Source organism: Podarcis raffonei, chromosome 16, assembly GCF_027172205.1.
Source record: "Podarcis raffonei isolate rPodRaf1 chromosome 16, rPodRaf1.pri, whole genome shotgun sequence".
Classification (NCBI taxonomy): Eukaryota; Metazoa; Chordata; class Lepidosauria; order Squamata; family Lacertidae; genus Podarcis; species Podarcis raffonei.
This window is the reverse complement of record NC_070617.1, coordinates 15388911-15407855: the sequence shown is the minus strand read 5'-3', so window position 1 is coordinate 15407855 and position 18945 is coordinate 15388911. Positions and strand designations below refer to the sequence as shown.

Below are 18945 nucleotides of genomic sequence, written 5' to 3'. Positions count from 1 at the left end.
GTCCAGTAAAAACCCTGCCGTGTAAACGCTCGTTGTATGACTGAGAGACACGTGCATTTTGACTGTGCTGCTTTAGGTAACCTGCTGTTTTGTTCTTCTTTGGCTGCTGGGGGAGGGGGCGAGGGTACTGAAGCCTTTAAGTCTCTTCCAGATGCATCTTCACATCTCACAGACACCAGAAATAAAACCCTTCCAACCCAACAAACCATCAAGAAGCGAACATCACATTCCACCAGTTAGTGGTCGTATTTTCTGTGCAATGCTTTTGTGTGGGTCTCTCCTTTTTCAGTTTCCTCACAGTTTTGAGCAACAGCACACAACACCCCAATAAAGCCAGCTCTCCTCGAGGAGCCACAGAAGTCATGGCAGTAAGAAACAGTTGTGGTCAAAGCACTTTTGTATGGGATGAGTGGGAGGGGGCTGGTGACAAACCAGTGTCTCTAGATTGCTTTTCACAGACCAGTAGAAGGAACTGCCAGACACAAGAATTCACACTTCAATGGACAAAAGAACAGGTGAACCACATTTTCTCTCTTTTCACAGCAGGAATCATGAAGCCAGAATGTTAAGAGACTGGGAAGTTTTTAATGCATCTTCCCGTTCTGCCTCTGTAGGTTCAGCTTCATGCTGAAACACCAATCACAATGGGAGTAAATACTGTATGTAAATTCCATCCTTAACGGATGCATGCTTGAGGCAATGGTGGGTTGAGACCCGATAAGCTTTAACAGCCGAAAGGGATCCCCACTGAAAGAGGAGCTTCATGCTCCAAAGCCTCTCCAGACAGCTTGTAATGCATAGTTGGAGTGGAGGCAGAACTAATGGCAAAGAATTGAAGAACCTCCTGAGAAGACTGGCTTGCCCAGTGTCATTGGCAGGATGGGGCCCTTTGTGATAACTCTGCAATGGGCTGGCAGAATTGCCACCAGACTGTAAGGTGTCTGTGGCCATGGTGGTGCTAACACTGAATCATGGCCATCTTGGAGTTTTTTAAGTCATTGACTTGACAAGTGCTTTAAGAGGTTTTGTGGGGGGTGGGATTATGCCGCAACCCGCTTTTCTGCTAAGAATCTTCCAGGAACAGCTATTGCGCACATAACTCAGCCAACACAAAGCGTTGACTCCATACTAAAGCTTGGATCCTCTCCAGTACTTCTGTTCTCAAGGTAATCCCTTAAAATACCAATTTCAAAACCAGAGCTAGCAATCGGCTTGTTTGGCCAGTAACCTCTCACTCCAAAGCTAACATCGCAGTTGAAGGAAGGTAACTACTGAAACCCTTGACGTTATCCGAGAGCAAAATACTGATGATATGACAGGCACAGACTCTGAACAAGTAAACATCTAAATGCTGTATGATAAAAGCAGTAACCAGCGCTTGTACGTGTTGTGATCGTGAGACATAATGGGTGGGTACCATGTGCTTGGCTAGGCAGCAGATTTCCAGTTGTGATCCACAGAGTGGCATTGGGGAGGGTGTTGCAACTCTTGTGCTAAGACTCTTTCAGGTCGCAATCAGGGAGTAGTCAGAAGCAGAAGCTTTATGAAGCAGATTCATTCAAATCTCCAAATCTCTCTTAAGGTTTTTCTTTTCCTGAGAGAACAATCTTGTGTTTTCTCAGGTTTTGCTTTTCACCTTGCTGCATTACAAAAAAAAAAAAGCAAAAGACACTGGTGGTCGGCACTCCTGGTTTCCAGGATGGGGTTCAAGTCCCTGCGGTGTCCTTGCTTGCTTCCAATGCAACTCCTATATTTTTCAACTCTTGCTGTCCTTTCTGTGCTTTTGTGAATTTAGCAAAGATTATAGAGTGTGATTTTACTGATAGATTTCCTATAAGGACATTGCATATGATTTAAACACAGTAAGAATTATATTAGGCAATTGCTCCCATTTCATTAACTCACTATTTGTGTGTGTGGTGCTGGCAAAATTGTCATGCTCACTTCTGTAGGTTTTTGATAATAGGTAGGGATTCTTCCTCTCTTTAGATCAAGGTGTATATGTATGGTAGATGCTGCCTGCTTGAGTTGTGATTTTGTTGTCTGAAACATTTATGTATAATAAACCAATCTTTCTTAACATGTCTCAAGAGTCTCCACCCCCATCATTCTGCCCGGACGCTGAGGTCCAGCGGCGAGAGCCTTCTGGAGGTTCCCACCCTGCGAGAAGCAAACGTACAGGGAACCAGGCAGAGGTCCTTCTCGGTAGTGGTGCCTGCCCTGTGGAACACCCTCCCATCAGATGTCAAGGAAATAAACAAATATCTGACTTTTAGAAGGCAGTCCTGTTTAGGGAAGCTTTTAATATTTGATGAATTATTGTATTTTACTATTTTGTTGGAAGCCGCTCAGAGTGGTGGGGTATAAATAATAAATTGTTGTTGTTGTTAATTTGTTCGCCTCTAAACACTACTGGCTTGCCTTCCTGGCATTTAAAAGGTCTCTAGGATCCCCAGCCCAGAATAAAATAAAGTATCGGGTGTCAGGAGTTTTTATTTAGGCAAGAATAGGGGGAAACACATTCATGAACTTACACATATTATAACCCAGCAAAAGACCCCAAACCCTCTGTTGGTGTGTGCATATGTATGAACACACGTTGGACACATATGTGGGTTTAGACACATACTGTCACAGTTCCATTTCAAGTCCAGAGAAGAGCCATCCAATGGTGTTATTTTCCTTTATTGAGCTTTTATTAATGCCCTTGAATTTTCTGATGTATGGGAAGCCAGGCTTTAAAGTCTATAAACATTAAAAATGTGGAGAGGATCAAAATGATGATGGATAGGAAAGAGAAAACAAATTCAAGTGCCAGCTTGGCCAATGGACAGAGATAATGTAAACCTAAAGAAAAATCTCAGACTTGATTGAACATGAAACATTTAATGCTTTTATACATCCCTCATAAGATTTTCCAAGAGGGTACATAAAGAATGGAACTTTTGGTGCTTGTGAAGAAAAAGATGTACTCATTCTCTCTCTAGTTGAGTTTTCCCTGTTGCATTGATAACACAAAATAAATATAGCAAGATTTTCTCTCCCTATATACCCACTAACTCACCAAAAACACTTTGTTCTGTCAGAATCAAACCATGGCCATACTCATGCTTTTGGAAAGGTCCAGTGATGAATGAAGTATTAAAACCTTTTGAAGAAGAATAATTAAAATCCTACAGGAGCAACATCTAATTCTGATTTTACATGGCAAGCCAAAATATATTAACTGGAAAAACTACAGATTTTTCGCTGGATAAAAATATAATAAACTAGCTAACTAGTCTATATAAAAGTGTCTTTTGAAAGCATCTACAAAAGATAAAGACTAAGTAGAAATTGAGAAACTTTTATTTTAAGGCAGAAAGAGTGTTTTTTTAAAAAAAAAGTTATCAAAATACTCTGTGCAGTTTATAAATATGCACAATTTTGAGCATACAATCTGGGGCAGCATTTGCGATGGAGGTAAACAAATTGCTCAGTAATGGCCCATAGCTTAAGATGCATTGTAAAAGTTAACCGATAGCAGCCTTGTACCTATTTATGCAGCAAAAGGCACTTAGCTAGGTGATTTCTAATATTTTTCTTTGCTGTGAAATATAACCAAGAAAATAGGTTTCTTTTGTCTGCTTCTTGACCCCCTGGTGTTAAGGAGGATGACTGCAAAGAGGAACTTTATAAACAGCTTCCTCTTTGAAACCCTAACCAAATCTGACCACACCTGCAACACATATGCCAGTGACTCTGGCCTTGGATTTCAAACCTATCCTAGGTGCTGTGAATGACTAACATGCCTCTTAAATAAAGTCCAAAATGTCTGTCAAACACCCATTTGGTTCAAGGGTGGGGGACATGTTGGAGAGGGGCCTCCGGTTGTTTCTGGACTGCAACTCCCATCATCCCTGACTACTGGCCATGCTGTCTGCCGGGGCTGATGGGAGTTTGGAGTCCAACAGCATCAGGATTCCCATCCCTGATTTAGTGTTTGAAATGAAATACATTTTAATGCTTTCTGACCTTGCTCTATAAATATGCCTACTGGTTCTGGGAGCCATTTTATTATGTGACTAAGAATGCCTCATTTCCATTATCCAAAGAGTACCACTTTTAAAACAAAATTACATTTTATATGTAGATTACAAAACTGAGGGGCGTCAACAGAGGGCCATGGAACAGATGCAACCATTTCTTTTCAACACCAGTTTTTAAGGAATGCGTCATTTTCAGAGTCCGTTTCCTCTCAAATGCTCCTGGGTGGTAAACGCTGCTTGTACATCCCTGCAATAGCTTTGGCTGTGCTGTAGATCATCTGTCGACGGGACATGCCGGTGAATGCAGAGTGCCAATCCGTTCTGTTGACGTGCAGTAATTGCTTCTCTATCACTTCCCCCACTGTCACCAACAAACCTGACCATCTTAGGTTATAATCCTGAGGAGTTAGACTTTGAGCCTGTGAAATAATTTAAATCGGGAGTGAGTACAGGGGAAAAGGAGAAGCACCCAAGCAAGTTCAACCTCCTCCAGAGCTATATCGCCATAGTTCAAAGTTCATTAAAAAGCATAAATAATACTGCTGTTAGCATTTGACTTAACAAGTGTAACAGTCAAAGTTTTATAGCAGCTATAAGTTCTATAGAAATTCTACAGAATTTAAAGTGCTGCTAGTGAAATTTGTTGTGAAAAGAACCTCTGGTTTAACAGGCTAAGGGACAACAGGAACACTTTATTTTCTCCTTTTCAGGAACAAATTGGCCAAACATTCACCCAGTGACAGCAGATTATAAACATTTTTTCAGAGCACCATCAGTGCCCATGACTAGGTTATCTGAGATGAGGTTGAAAGAGCTGGGTACGTTTAGCATGCAGCATAGACGGCTAGAAGGCTCTCACATTTGCTTTCTGTTGCTCCAGAGGGTGGAAGTGGAACCAATGGGCCCAAATCAGAAGGGGAATCTCACTAAACATGAGGAGCCTGCGCTAGCTCGGTTGGTAGAGAATGAGACTTTTAATCTCAGAGCTGCGAGTTTGAGCCCCCCATTGGGCAAAAAGATTCCTGCATTGCTGGGGTTGGACTAGATGGTCCTTGGGGTCCCTTCCAACTCTACAATTCTGTGATTCTGAGCTTCCTGGCAGTGCAGGATGTTCAAAGGTGCCTCAGAATGAATGAGGTGGTTTCTAAGCCCTCCAGCGTACAGACCATCTTAAGAAACATCCCCCAATGCTTACTGCCAGCTCACTCACAAATGTTCAATATATTAAGCGGTATAGATATCAATAAAATGTAATCCCCATTATTTTTAAAAATATATGCAATGAAAGAGACACTAAAGGTGATAGAATTTAATGGCAATCATTTTTAGAAGTGTGTACAACTCCTAGAGTGATCTTCTGGGGTTCTTGGCTACCATCCCTTAGAAGAGGCTTTACCAACCTACTGCGTTGGAAAAGGATTCAGCCCCTTAGAGATTAAAACTTACCTGTTGTACATATTCCAAAGGCACTGGCGTTGCTTGTGTAAATGTTTCGAGGTGAATGCCGTGGATGGGATCCTCGATAATTAGGCAGCCAATATCAAACCACCTGTTACAGTGACAAAAAGGTTATTATCAAATCATATTAAATCTGAATTCCGCGTATTAACTGTCTAGAGTGCTTAGTAGTTTTGAAAGGCAGGCAGCCAAGGCACCTCCACTAACACTTTCCCTTTGGAAACAATTTTTAGTTTTCCCAGCCAAAAGCTAACAAGGAAGAACTAGCTTTTGTTCCAGAATTTATAGTCACGTTCCAAACTCTAAGGAAGTTAATTACAAAATGTCAGAGGTCTGTTCCGGCAGGGTTTTTTGCTTGCTAAACATTGCAGGATCTGGCCACGCTTGAAAGTGAATTATTTAATTATGGGTTATGCAAACTATGCCCAGTTTTAAGCACTAGGGACAAGAGGGTGAATTATACCAAGCAACTGCAACAGGCAGACAACTCTTATTTCAGCTCCTGTTTAGAGTATCAACAAGTCCTGTGGATATGACACTAATTGACTTTTATCTTGAGTAACATGTTAAATGGCCTTACTTGTCAGGAAGCAATTCCGCAATGAAATTTTCCACAGACACGGCAGGCTGCTTCTCATGAATGACTCCTGTCCTGCGCAAGCTGTCAATCCTTTCTTGAGCTCCCTAAAGGGCAAGGAAAAGAAGCAGTCGATACAGTCAATACAGCTCTCATTCAGGACTTACTGCTTGCGATGAACCTTACCCAAAAGCAAAATCAGGGACCTGAAGTAAACCAACTACAAATATTCATGTTTACAGAAGGGAAATGGGACACTCAACTGCAATCTCAGTGTGTCTTTGGTTCCTTAGTGACCAAGTCCTTATTTTGTGCTTTTATAAAAATGGATTATGCTTTGTTTCATTTTTGTAGATTATAAAATGTAGTCGTGTGAAAAAGAAAACATTGCCAAAGAGTTATTAGGTGCTACGTTGTTGTGTATGAAACAAGTGAAGACACATTTTAAATGATTTTTAAAAATATCACAAAAGTGATACAAATCTCCAGGAAACGACGGCAACTCGCCTTCAATCCAGCTGCGTAGCCAACTGGCTGTGGCGCAATGTTGGACTGCCCAGCTTCTCCTGTAACTGTGGCCATTCCAAACACTTCCTGAAAAGCTTCTCTTACAGCAGCAACCTTGACTTCTTTAGTAGAAGTGACAACAATGTCCAGTTCTCCCCCAGATTCTATAACAAAAAACATTAAAATATAATCCTATACAGGCAGATACATTCAGACCGTGGGTTGGGGTGGGAGAGAACCTGTGCTTGCCAGTCAGGATCCCTCCCTTTTCTTGGCAAAGCAATTATCTGGAAATGGACCAGGGTGCATATTTATTGTCATCTTTCACACACGTGTCTCAAGGCAATGCACTATATATATTTAAAATGGCACAGAAAACAGCAGACAGCAGAAACTAGCTTTAAAAAAACTATACAATGCAGACACTCATGGCAGACACACACACACACCAGTCTAGATGTTGACCGAACAAAAATGTCTTCAATTCTTTTCTCGAAGGTGCAGATAGCAGGTACATATCAGGACAGCTGCAGCCATGCTAAAAGCCCTGCGTCGTGCTCTGCTATGGTTTAATGAGATGTGAATAAGTGGCTTCCATATGGGGTTACCCACTCCCCCACCTCCTGCATGGCCAAGAGTCTGGAAGCTTCCACAATGCTGTTTGTCAGGTAATCTAGACCAATTGTTAATCCTCATTATGGTTACCTTCAAACAAACCAACTTCAAAGCATGGCTTCAGGAAGCCAACTTGTTTAAACTAACCATAGATAAGACTGATGACTGTTCTAGGTCTGAATGACATGCCAAGCTGTGGTTAACTGAAAGTGGAAGCAAAATATCCCTCCCCCCCACCGTTCTTCTCCTGACCATGTATGAGAAAGATGGGTGAGTGGGGGAGCACATAAGGCTGGGAGGAGGCCAGCTAGACACTTTCACTTATCACAAAACCATATGCAGCCATTGGCTGCTACAACTTTTTTAAATGTCAGCCTTCAACACTTATGTACAACGTGGTCTCTCTCTACGTGGCTTGCTAAGAGAAGCACACGATTACTTTAGACAAGTTTTTGGTCCTGTTTAACTAGAGGCTTTTCATGGGGGAGGAGCCCTTTCCCAAAAAGTCCCACCACTAGATACCCAATACTATAAAATTAGCGGCCGTTGTAACTTCCTTTATGAGTTCACTCTTCAAAACACACCGGTAGCAACACCAGTGAAGCTTGTATTGCTATGAAGATGCACTTGACAAATCTGCAAAATGCCTCCACTGGCTGTGTGGCCTTATGTTTGCAGGAGGAGCCGAGATTGTGATCCATCAATTAGAAACAGAAAGAGACAATGTCAAGGTTTTGAAAATGGTATAGGTGCAATTTATTCAGAACAAAAGGCCAAATTAATTGTGAATAATGTGGTGACGGAAGAATTTAAGATAGAGAAAGGAACACGACAAGGTTGCCCAATCTCTCAATTGCTTTTTATATCGGTCCTGGAGGTTCTTCTAAACATGATTAGAAGGGACCAAATAGTTAAAGGTATACAAGTTGGAGCTAAACAGTACATACTGAAAGCATTTGCTGATGATTTGGTATTGACATTACAGGAGCCAGAATCTAGTACTAAAAGAGTACTGGAATTGATTCAAGAATTCGGACAAGTAGCGGGATTTAAGTTGAATAAGATGAAAACTAAAGCCTTAGAGAAAAATCTAACAGTGATGGAGAGAGAAAGGTTTCAGAAGGAGACAGGGTTAACACTGGTTAAGAAAGTGAAATACCTAGGGGTTAATATTACAGAAAGGTAGCCGTGTTGGTCTGCCATAGTCAAAACAAAAAATTTTTTTCCTTCCAGTAGCACCTTAAAGACCAACTAAGTTAGTTCTTGGTATGAGCTTTCGTGTGCATGCACACTTCTTCAGATACACATCTGAAGAAGTGTATCTGAAGAAGTGTGCATGCACACGAAAGCTCATACCAAGAACTAACTTAGTTGGTCTTTAAGGTGCTACTGGAAGGAAAAAAATTTTTTGTTTTGACTAGGGGTTAATATGACTGCCAAGAATGTGAATCTGTTTAAGGATAACTATGAAAAATGTTGGATGGAAGTGAAAAAGGATCTAGAAATATGGTGAAACCTGAAGTTATCATTGCTAGGCCGAATTGCTGCGATAAAGATGAATGTATTGCCAAGGATGTTGTTTTTGTTCCAAACATTGCAAATATTAGATAACAGGGAGTGTTTCAAGAAGTGGCAGAGAGATATCTCTAGATTTGTCTGGCAGGGTAAGAAACCTCGAATAAAATTTAAGATATTAACCAATGCTAAGGAAAGAGGTGGATTTGCCCTGCCAGACTTAAAACTTTATTATGAATCAGCCGCTTTTTGCTGGCTGAGAGAATGGATGCTTCTTGAGAACACTGATGTGTTGGATTTAGAAGGTTTTAACAATGTTTTTGGGTGGCATGCATATTTGTGGTATGATAAGGTCAAAGCACATAAAGCGTTTAAAAACCATATTGTCAGAAAAGCACTGTTTAATGTTTGGATAAGATACAAGGATTTGCTTGAAAATAAAACCCCAAGGTGGCTGTCACCAATGGAAGCGAAGGCTCAGAAAAAGCTCAATATGGAGGCCAAATGGCCGAAATATTGGGAAATTTTGGAACAAGAGGGAGACAGATTAAAACTGCAGAGTTTTGAAAAATTAAAAAATAGAGTGCGAGATTGGCTTCACTATTATCAGATAATGGAGGCATATAATTTGGATAAAAAAATTGGCTTCCAGGTGGAAAAATCAAAATTGGAAACAGAACTGTTAGATCCCAAAACTAAGAATTTGTCAAGAATGTATAACTTGCTGTTGAAATGGAATACTCAGGATGAAACGGTGAAATCTGCTATGATTAAATGGGCACAAGATGTTGGACACAATATCATGATGGCTGACTGGGAACAGTTATGGACCACAGGTATGAGGTTCACGGCATGCAATGCCTTAAGAGAGAATATAATGAAAATGATATACAGGTGGTACATGACACCAGTCAAGCTTGCGAAAATTTATCATTTGCCCAATAATAAATGTTGGAAATGTAAAGAAACTGAAGGTACATTCTTTCACCTTTGGTGGACATGCCCAAGGATTAAGGCTTTCTGGGAGATGATCTATAATGAAATGAAAAAGGTATTTAAATATACCTTTCTGAAGAAACCAGAGGCCTTTCTCCTGGGCATGGTCGGCCAATTGGTGCCAAAGAAGGATAGAACTTTCTTTATGTATGCTACAACAGCAGCAAGAATACTTATTGCAAAGTATTGGAAGACACAAGATCTACCCACCCTGGAAGAATGGCAGATGAAGGTGATGGACTATATGGAACTGGTGGAAATGACTGGCAGAATCCGAGACGAGGGAGAAGAGTCGGTGGAAGAAGATTGGAAGAAATTTAAAGACTATTTACAGAAATACTGCAAAATTAATGAATGTTACAATGATGTTGGAATGAATTTATGTGACTTTAGCAGGAATGCTATAAAGGTTTAGGAAAAAACAGACTGTTAATTGGTGAAAGGAGGGAAAGTAAAGTTATATTAATATCAAGATAAATTTACAGGACAAAAATTTGAAAGGAGGGAAAGGATTTGCTGAAATGGAAAAGTGACCTAGAATACAAAAAAGGGAGGTGTGAGGAGCTCAAGGAAATAAGCTAATGAAAGAAAACAAATGGGAAGAGTTGATGTATTTTCTTTTTTTTTCTTGACTTTTTTCTTTGTTTAAATGGATATTAATTCTTTGTTTTTTTCTTTTTGATCTTTCTTTTTTCTTTTTTGTATTTCATCTTGTTTTGTTTAAAAAGATGTTTTTTTTGATGTTGCTTTTTGTACTTTAAAAAAAACAACTTTAATAAATATCTTATAAAATAAAAAAAGAAAGAAAGAGACAATGTCTCATCAACCAACAACCCCAAAAGAGAGGCTTTGCTGCAGCCTAGGTTTGTGAGGGCCCTAAGTAGGACAAATTGCATGCTGCCCACCCCACCCCCCAAGTTCCACAGGCTTTCTTCACTTACTGATATAGGGAGCCATGCCAGGATCCAGAGTCGTGATCATTGTCTCCACTGAGTGCTTGGTTTTATCCAGCACGGACTTCACCACAGGATTCCCCGCCACACCCTGCAGGGAAAAGGCACAACTCATTCAGCTCCTTTGCTCTCAAGGCTATGCCTGATTCAGCCATTTGCTTCTTGCAGATGTTGTATTTCAGACCCTCCAAGTGTCCCTAATTTCCTGGGACAGTCCCAGATTTACAGAAGCTATCCCAGTTTCTGATTTGATCCAGAAATGTCCTGCTTTCCCTTAGGACATCCCTACTTTCATCGGAGAAATGTTAAGAGGGGACATCTCTATTTTCATCAGGTGGCCCTGGGATTGCTACTGAGGTGAAGAGCGGCTTGTCAATATCTTATACAAGTAAATATATTACGCCAGCTCAGGGAATGCAAAACACAAGCAGAGAGAGTGAGGGCACGCATGCTGGCCCCACTCTCAATATCTCTCTGTGCCCCAACACCATGTGCTCAAACTCAGAACAGTCTAAAAACTACAATGGTACCTTGGTTTGCATACGTCTTGGTTTGCATACGTTTTGGATTACAAACATGTCAAACCCGGAAGTATGTGTCCTGGTTTGCAAGCTTTTTTTGGATTACAACCCTTTTTTTTTTAATGACAATTTTTTTGGGCAAGCCCTGTTGGCGAAAGCACGTCTTGGGTTACAACCTGTTTTGGTTTACAAATGGACCTCTGGAACGGATTATGGTTGTAAACCAAGGTACCACTCTATTCTCATGGCTACAATCCCAGCCTAATTTTTTTTTTACTCCCTGCTGCCCTCCTGCTCTGTGTAGCATCTTGCCTGATAAAAGGATCTGGAGAACTCAAAAACCTGCCTCACTTCTGTAATATATGCTTGGTCACAAAGAAACTATTGTCTGACTGTGTGGTTTGGAGGCTTTTCTTATGGACCAGCAGCACAGCTACCTTTGCTTTTCAGCCTTACTTTGATAAAGCCCCATAGTCCTCCTCCAGCAGATGCGTCACTCTGCACAACAGCTCCCCGGGGGTCTTCGTGTTCCTCTGGGAAAGTAATTGAAGAGCCTGCTCCAAAGCCAGGGGCTAGTGGGGGTGGCCCACAGGGCTGCTGTGATGCCGGGCCGGTGAAGACACCTGAAAACCAACAGCAAGGAAATGTTTTGCATAACCCACTATGGTTCACAACTGCTGTAACCTGCCTTTTCTTATTCAACAATTAAAACAATACTGCACATCTTCAGTTTTCCAGAAAAAAACCTGTTTATGTCGAAAGACCTTTACCAGTTTAAAGACACAATTTGAGTTTGGAGGTAACTGTACAATGGAAGAGACTGCCACATTCTGACCACGTAAAACTAGTGGCAGTTTCAACCCTCACACAGGCCTCTTTCCAACCTCCATCTTGGCAAGCAAGAGGCATTATCACAGTTCAATAATATCTTGCTTTTTATTATAATATTTATTAAGTTTTCCAATTTAATAATCCAATAAAAACCACATTAAAACATTCCAAATTACAATACAATAAAAAAGCCAAATATAAATGCCGAATTTTATATCTTTGGGTGACTTCCCATGCTGTGAATTTCACGAAGTGCTGATCATCTAATATCACACTGCTTAATTAATCAACAAGCCATTCCGATGTTACCAATAACACCTTCCAGCCTGGCTAAAGTACCTGAGGAGAGCTGGTGTGAGAGGAGGGAGGGGGAAATGTGGGCTGGGAAACGTCCTAAGGGCTGTATATATCCCACAGCCTAGAAGTCAACCTCACACTTGCAATACAATGTTTGTGGGTTTAAAAAGTGGCTGAAAACAGCTTGGGACCAGGTTAGATCTGTAAGACCAGGTAAGACACTGGTCTTACAGATGGGGCCATTCTGACCATACCGTGACCCACATAGCTGCATCTGATGTGTGTGTGGAGAGGGAGTGTTCTCTGTTGTGGAGCCTGTAATGTGGAACACTCTCCACAATGAGAACAGGTGAGCAACAACTGTTGGGTGTTTTCACAGTCAACTTGAAGACACAGGCTTGCTTTGACCCTTACTACTGGTCTCTGGTGTTTTATTGTGTTTTAAATATTCTGTTGGGAGCTGCCCAGAGTGGCTGGGGAAACCCAGCCAGATGGGAAGGGTATAAATTATTATTATTATTAAATATAAATCAGTGATGATTTTACTGATGTTATTGACAATTGTTTTTCTTGGACATTGTTATGTTTTATCGCTATGTGAATCGCTTTGGTTTTCCATAACTGAAAAGCAGCGTAGAGAACTTTTAATAAATAGCATTTAAAAATAAAAAGGAGGAAGGAAGGCAACCCACGTGAGTGTGGCCTACATAGATATGCATTTCCTGGTCAAGGTCCACGCAAGGTAGGGCAAGGGTGCAGGGGCTAGCCCCAAACCATTTGGAACCAGCCAGCATTTCCTGGTAAAGAATCAGTACTGGTTTCCTCGGTAAAACAACAACCAATATAGATAAACTTAAACTCTTGTTTTAAAAAGCCAAGTAAAAAACGCTATGATTACCAGTAACTGAAGGTGCAGAAAACGAGGGCATCAGGGGCGTCTGTGGTGCTCGTCCCGCATGGCCTTTGGTGATGTCGTGGGTCGATGCCATAGAAAACCCTGATATGGGAGGACCAGTGGGAGGGGCAGAAAGCACAGGGCCAGGAGTTGAACTCAGGGGTGGAGGGGACGAGAACTGGGGACAGGGGCTGCTGAAAGGGGACGAGGCGACTGGCGGTGTCATCATGGGTGGCCTCGAGGTCCCAAGGGAGGCTCCCGCTGAAAGGGCCATGGGAGGCACGAAAGGCAAAGGCACCGGGGATGTCGTCATGGATGGAACAGAGGAGACTGCAGATGGCAAAGGTGAGGAAAATGGTGCTTGGGAAGGAGGAAAAGAGGAGGGAGGAGGGAGGGAAGGAGTTAAGGCTGAGGGCGAGAGAGAGGAAAAGGAGAAGGCAAGTTTTAGTAGAGGGGCTTTTTTAAACTTTTAGAATAATACAAATTAAAGATCTGCAGCAGAACAATAGAACTAAAACATATTATATTTGTAGCAGATTAGCAAATAACTTATAGTAAGGAAATAGCCCAACAGGTAAGAAGTCAATGATTAACCATGTGACACAATGCATAGCCAGCTCTTCCTGAGAAAGCAAAGGTTTATTACTGAGCTGCAAATATCAAGCATTTTCAACCAACGAAGTTATAATTTAGAGATCAAACGGCAAATGTTTTAAAATGCAATTGAAGCAGGTCATTGGATTGAAATGTTAGCATTAATTTAAGTGACACTTTAAGCTCAAATGAAAACCCTCCCCAATTAATTAGTGTGGCTGGCAGCAAGCAAAGGCTCCAGACCCTTGAAGTTAGAAGAGCTCCTCCTTTCCTTCTGAAATACCTTTTCTAAGCTCAATCCACTTTTTGAACTAAACTACCACTCTGACTTTGATCTGGCAAGACATGGCATGTAAGATAGCACTCGGCTGAGAGCAGCATCTCATGTGTGCACTTTCCCAAATGCAGATGTATCTTGAATTCTGCTTTCTAGCCATGGGTGGGTGTGTATCAGTGGTTCCATTCCTGTCAATGGTGTATGCTGGGTTCATATGCACATGTGGGCATGCATGTGGGTTCAGACATGCACCTCATAACGCAAGGTGCTTTGATGTCCCAACATTGGCCCATAAACCAGCTATTCCCCCCATATCCTAAAATGACATCGGCCCATAAACCAGCTATTCCCCTCGTATCCTAAAATGAACGTCTGATACCCCAGCACAATTTCATAAGCAAGAAATGTAATTCTTAGCATCTGCTCAAACTCTTTGTGTCAGCTAAGGAGCTGTTGGGAGGGGCAAATAATAAAGTATAAAGCTGTCTGCCACCTACACGTGTATTTATATAGTCACAGCTTTCTTGACTTCTTATTGTATTCCTCCCTGGGACCAGCTAGCGAAAGGTGAGTTAGAAATAAGCAACAAATTAAATACTTAAAAAATAGTGTGGAAAAGTTTATTGGGCTGGGTCCAGATTTCTCCTGAGCAGAGTTCCCCGCATGGGATGCTCACCTGGAAGTGGAAGGACAGATTACTTCTGCCAGTCTCTTCTTCCCTTGCAGCCCCCCAAAATGCTGCTCTGAATGTTTGCAAGACGCTCCAGAAAAGACTGAAAGGTAGGACTACAAAAGGGGCTAGCAAAAAAACCCTCCACCCCCACGTCCAGCAGGACCCTCCACTGGATCCGAGTCCCTTCCAGAAGAGGAGCCCTTCTTTCGTCAAACAGAAGGAACTGCAACCTTTCCTTTTACTGACTCAGAACTACTAAATGTAAAAGGAAAAAGCCCCATGTGAACAAACAAGACTAGTCACTGATGAAACACTTATACCTAATGAGACTGGGGCAGTGGTGGTGGGTGCAGGCCCCGCCCCCGCTGTGCTCAGTGGGGGCGTTCCAGGTGGAGTAGTCTCTATCCCACTCTCTTCCATCATTTTCCTTCAGCAACACAGAGCTGGAAAGAAAGAGAAATTGGATTGAAATGAAACAAACAGCTGCTGCATCATGTACATCTAGTACTGGCTGCTTAAAACTGCCAATTTACAGGACCAGGAGTAGGCCAAACCTCTGTCAGTACTTAAAATATGTCAGTACTCAAAGTCTGACTCAGAGGTGTCTGAACTTCCAGTGTGTTCAGACACACAGAAGAACAACAGCTGGTGCAATTTTTTCCAACCTGGTGCCTGATAATTAGGATTTAAAGTGTGGGTGCATGGACAACAATGAAAGTTATAATACACATAGCTTCTCAGCAAAATTCTGAAGAGGTTATTATGAAGATAAGTTTGTGCGACCCCCAAGCCAAGGAAATAAGTAATTATACAACCTTTAGAAGACATCTGAAGGCAGTCCGTATAGGGACGTTGTTTAATGTTTTATTATGTTTTTATGTATGTTGGAAGCCGCCCAGAGTGACTGCGGCAACCCAGTCAGAGGGGTAGACCATTATTATGATTATTATGATTATTATGATTATTATGACTACTACTACTACTATTTAAAGGTAAAGGTAAAGAGACCCCTGACCATTAGGTCCAGTCATGACCGACTCTGGGGTTGCGGCGCTCATCTAGCTTTATTGGCCAAGGGAACCAGCGTACAGCTTCCAGGTCAATTTAACCCACAGCGCCACCCGCGTCCCAATTATTATTATTTAGGATGTCCCTATTTTCATCAGAGAAATGTTGGAGGGTATGGTGTTTGGGGGAAGGAGAGAGGAATATTTAGTCCAGGCATCCTTCATCAGCCTAGTCTACCTCATAGGGCTGTTGTGATAACCTGGGGCAAAATTCACCTTCTCTTAGCCTAATTTACCTCACAGGGCTGTTGTGAGGATGGAATTGGGAGGATGGGGTGCCCACCCTGAGCACCCAACCACCCATTTGGGTCAGGTATGACTTCTGGGCCTTCTACAGTCTAACAACCAACCACCACTGCTGGCGGAGGGAGCCAGCAAGTAAGTGAGAAGCAATCTCCCCCAGCCTTCCCACCTTGGCTCCCTTTGTACAAGGGCGGGGAAGTGGAGGCTCCAGGCGTTGAGACTACAACTCCCATCATCCTCATCATCTGTCCAAGCTGGAGACGATGGGAGTTGCAATTCAACAGCAGGGTCCGTCTGTCCCCCCCCCCAACCCCACCACCCTGGTCCTTTGTACACTGCTGAAGGATGCGGGTGGGGTGGGGTGGTGAAGGTCGCCTTTAAAGAACTACACTTCCCGCCATGCACCGGGGGCCGCTTGCCTTGCGCACGCGCGCACCGGCATCTGTTCTGCCACGTCTTTGCGCTCCCCTCACTAACTGAGAAGCTCTTCTTCTCCGTTCTACGACCCTCCTTCTCCTCCCTCGTCCCGTCGCCCTTGCTCGCGTGGCCGTTACAGGCAACGGCCGCAGCAGCCGTATCACTAATAGTAGTAGTAATAAAAACGAAAACAAAACCCACCTAAGAGTAAAAGCACCTCAGACCCTCACGCGTACGCTTCCGCCCGCCAGCCCCTTTTTCCTCGCCTCACTGAAGCGCTGGCGGGTAGGGAGGAAAGGGGTCGCCGCCGCGGCCTCCCACAGCCCGCCCAAGGGGGAAGCTCTTCTTCGCTCTCCCGGCTCCGGGGACTCAAAATGGCGGGAGGCGGGACCGGAGAGGCGGCGGCTTCAGCGGCAGCCGCAACAGCAACCACCTCCTCTCTCCTCCTCCTCTTCCTCCTGGGGACCTGCCACGTTCGCTGCGGCAGCGGGGAGGAGCAGCCGCGGGGCGGGAAAGGCTCGCGCCGCCTCCGCTTCTCTCCGCCACGGCGAACCTCGCTGGAGGCTTGGTTGCCTTCATCGCACCTGCTGGTTTCACGGGTTTTTTTTTAATTAGTTGGTATTATTATTATTATTATTATTATTATTATTATTATTATTATTATTATTATGAGCCAGTTTTCCAAATTCAATTATCTCCTTTAATAATTCTAATATACCAAATCTATAGGTTTTTCCAGGGTTAAGACAAAAGCTTTTGTTTTATAATTTCGTTTGCCCACTTTTTTCCCCCTATTTTTGTCATTTAGCGGTTTAGGGGGGGAATGTCATGGGACAGAGACCCAAACTTTGTACCCTGCTCAGTTATGAGAAATATTAAAATCATTGCTTTTGAGTTTGTGGAAAGGGGGGGAGTAAGCCTTATGGTAAGATAGTTTTTAATTACTGGCCTAGCCAGTCTTGCTTAGAGTTGCCCTGTTTCAAAAAGTAAAATGTTCCTAGTGTGCACAATTTTTTTTAAGCAAACCACCAAAATTGTTTGCGCTGTGGGTTAAACCACAGAGCCTAGGACTTGCTGATCAGAAGGTTCAAATCCCTGTGACGGGGTGAGCTCCCGTTGCTCGGTCCCTGCTCCTGCCAACCTAGCAGTTCAAAAGCATGTCAAAGTGCAAGTAGATAAATAGTTACCGCTCCGGCGGGAAGGTAAACGGTGTTTCCTTGCGCTGCTCTGGTTCACCAGAAGCGGCTTAGTCATGCTGGCCACATGACCCGGAAGCTGTACGCTGGCTCCCTTGGCCTATAAAGCGAGATGAGTGCCGCAACCCCAGAGTCGGTCACGACTGGACCCAATGGTCAGGGGTCCCTTTACCTTTCACCCAAAATAGTGCTTTTAAACTTTTGGAGCTGTTTCCACTGTTTCCACTGTTTTTTCCAACGCGTTGCCATACATGTGGATTCCCCCCCCCCCGACTTTTAAGTGATTTCCGCCCGGACACTGTTTCCAACGGCCGATTGCCGGCTGTGTCCGGGAAATTCCAGACTTACGGCAACCCTAGACTTGACTTGCCTGCAGAATACAGTAGGGTGTTTCTGGCAGATGGCATAAATCCCTGTTTAAAAAGAACACTACACTAAAATGTGGACTAGAATAAATAGCACTGTATGCACTTAACCTGAGACTAAAGCCCACTTAACTCAGTGTTAACCACTTGTTTTTAGGTCGTATATATAGGATGGCACTGTTAAAATCCTTCAAAAGGCTGGCAAAGAGGCTTTAGTGCTGCCTTCTAAATGGGCCTTGAAGCTCCATTTGTTTTGAGTTTGTTTTACTTAACTACAGTGTAATAAAGCTTCCTCCAGCTTGATGCCCTTCAGATCTTTTGGACTACAGCTTGCATCAACATAGCATTCTGGTTGGGGCAGGTGAAAATTGTAGTCCAGATATCTGAGGTGCACCAGGTTGGGAAAGACCGGAATATTCATTCACAAGCTTCACCCAAAAAATCCTAGTTTCTTAAGGGTGCTGGGAATTGTAGCTCTGTGAGCAGCAAACAAAAGCTCCTAGGGCACTTTGAAGGAAGTTGTGTGCTTTAAATATGCAGTGTGCACACAGCCGCTGTGGTAAGTTCCACCGACTGAGTTCAGTGGGGCTTACCCCCTGGTAACTGAGTAATGGGATCACACTGTATTTTTTTTATTTATGATATTTAATATATGCTGTTCAATAATGCAAGTTCTGTTACCATTTTACAATAACGGTTTAAAAAACAAACATTTGCATTGTTCTGCATTATTGAGAGCATAAACATGAAATCTAAAAACAATCAAGAATAAAATGAGCAACAGGATATAACAGCAAGACCCATGGCAACACCAAAACAGTTTCCAGAGCTGCAAGACTCCCCCAAAATCCAAATACAGTGGTACCTCGGTTCTTGAACGTAATATCTGTTCCGGAAGACTTCGAGTTCCGAAATGTTTG

The 18945-nt window shown here is 42.8% G+C and overlaps 1 protein-coding gene across 1 annotated transcript; it reads right to left on the bottom strand.

The window, feature by feature from the left end:
- Window positions 1-2870: 2870 nt before the first annotated feature.
- On the bottom strand, window positions 2871-16970 carry PRRC1 (proline rich coiled-coil 1). Its single transcript, XM_053368913.1, has 9 exons — window positions 16666-16970; window positions 15058-15180; window positions 13197-13601; window positions 11627-11793; window positions 10638-10740; window positions 6567-6734; window positions 6067-6166; window positions 5475-5577; window positions 2871-4447 (listed from the first exon to the last, which is right to left on the bottom strand). Exons 2-9 carry the CDS (start codon window positions 15158-15160, stop codon window positions 4238-4240), a joined length of 1359 nt encoding a protein of 452 aa, XP_053224888.1. The 5' UTR covers window positions 15161-15180; window positions 16666-16970; the 3' UTR covers window positions 2871-4237.
- Between the last annotated feature and the right edge of the window lie 1975 nt (window positions 16971-18945).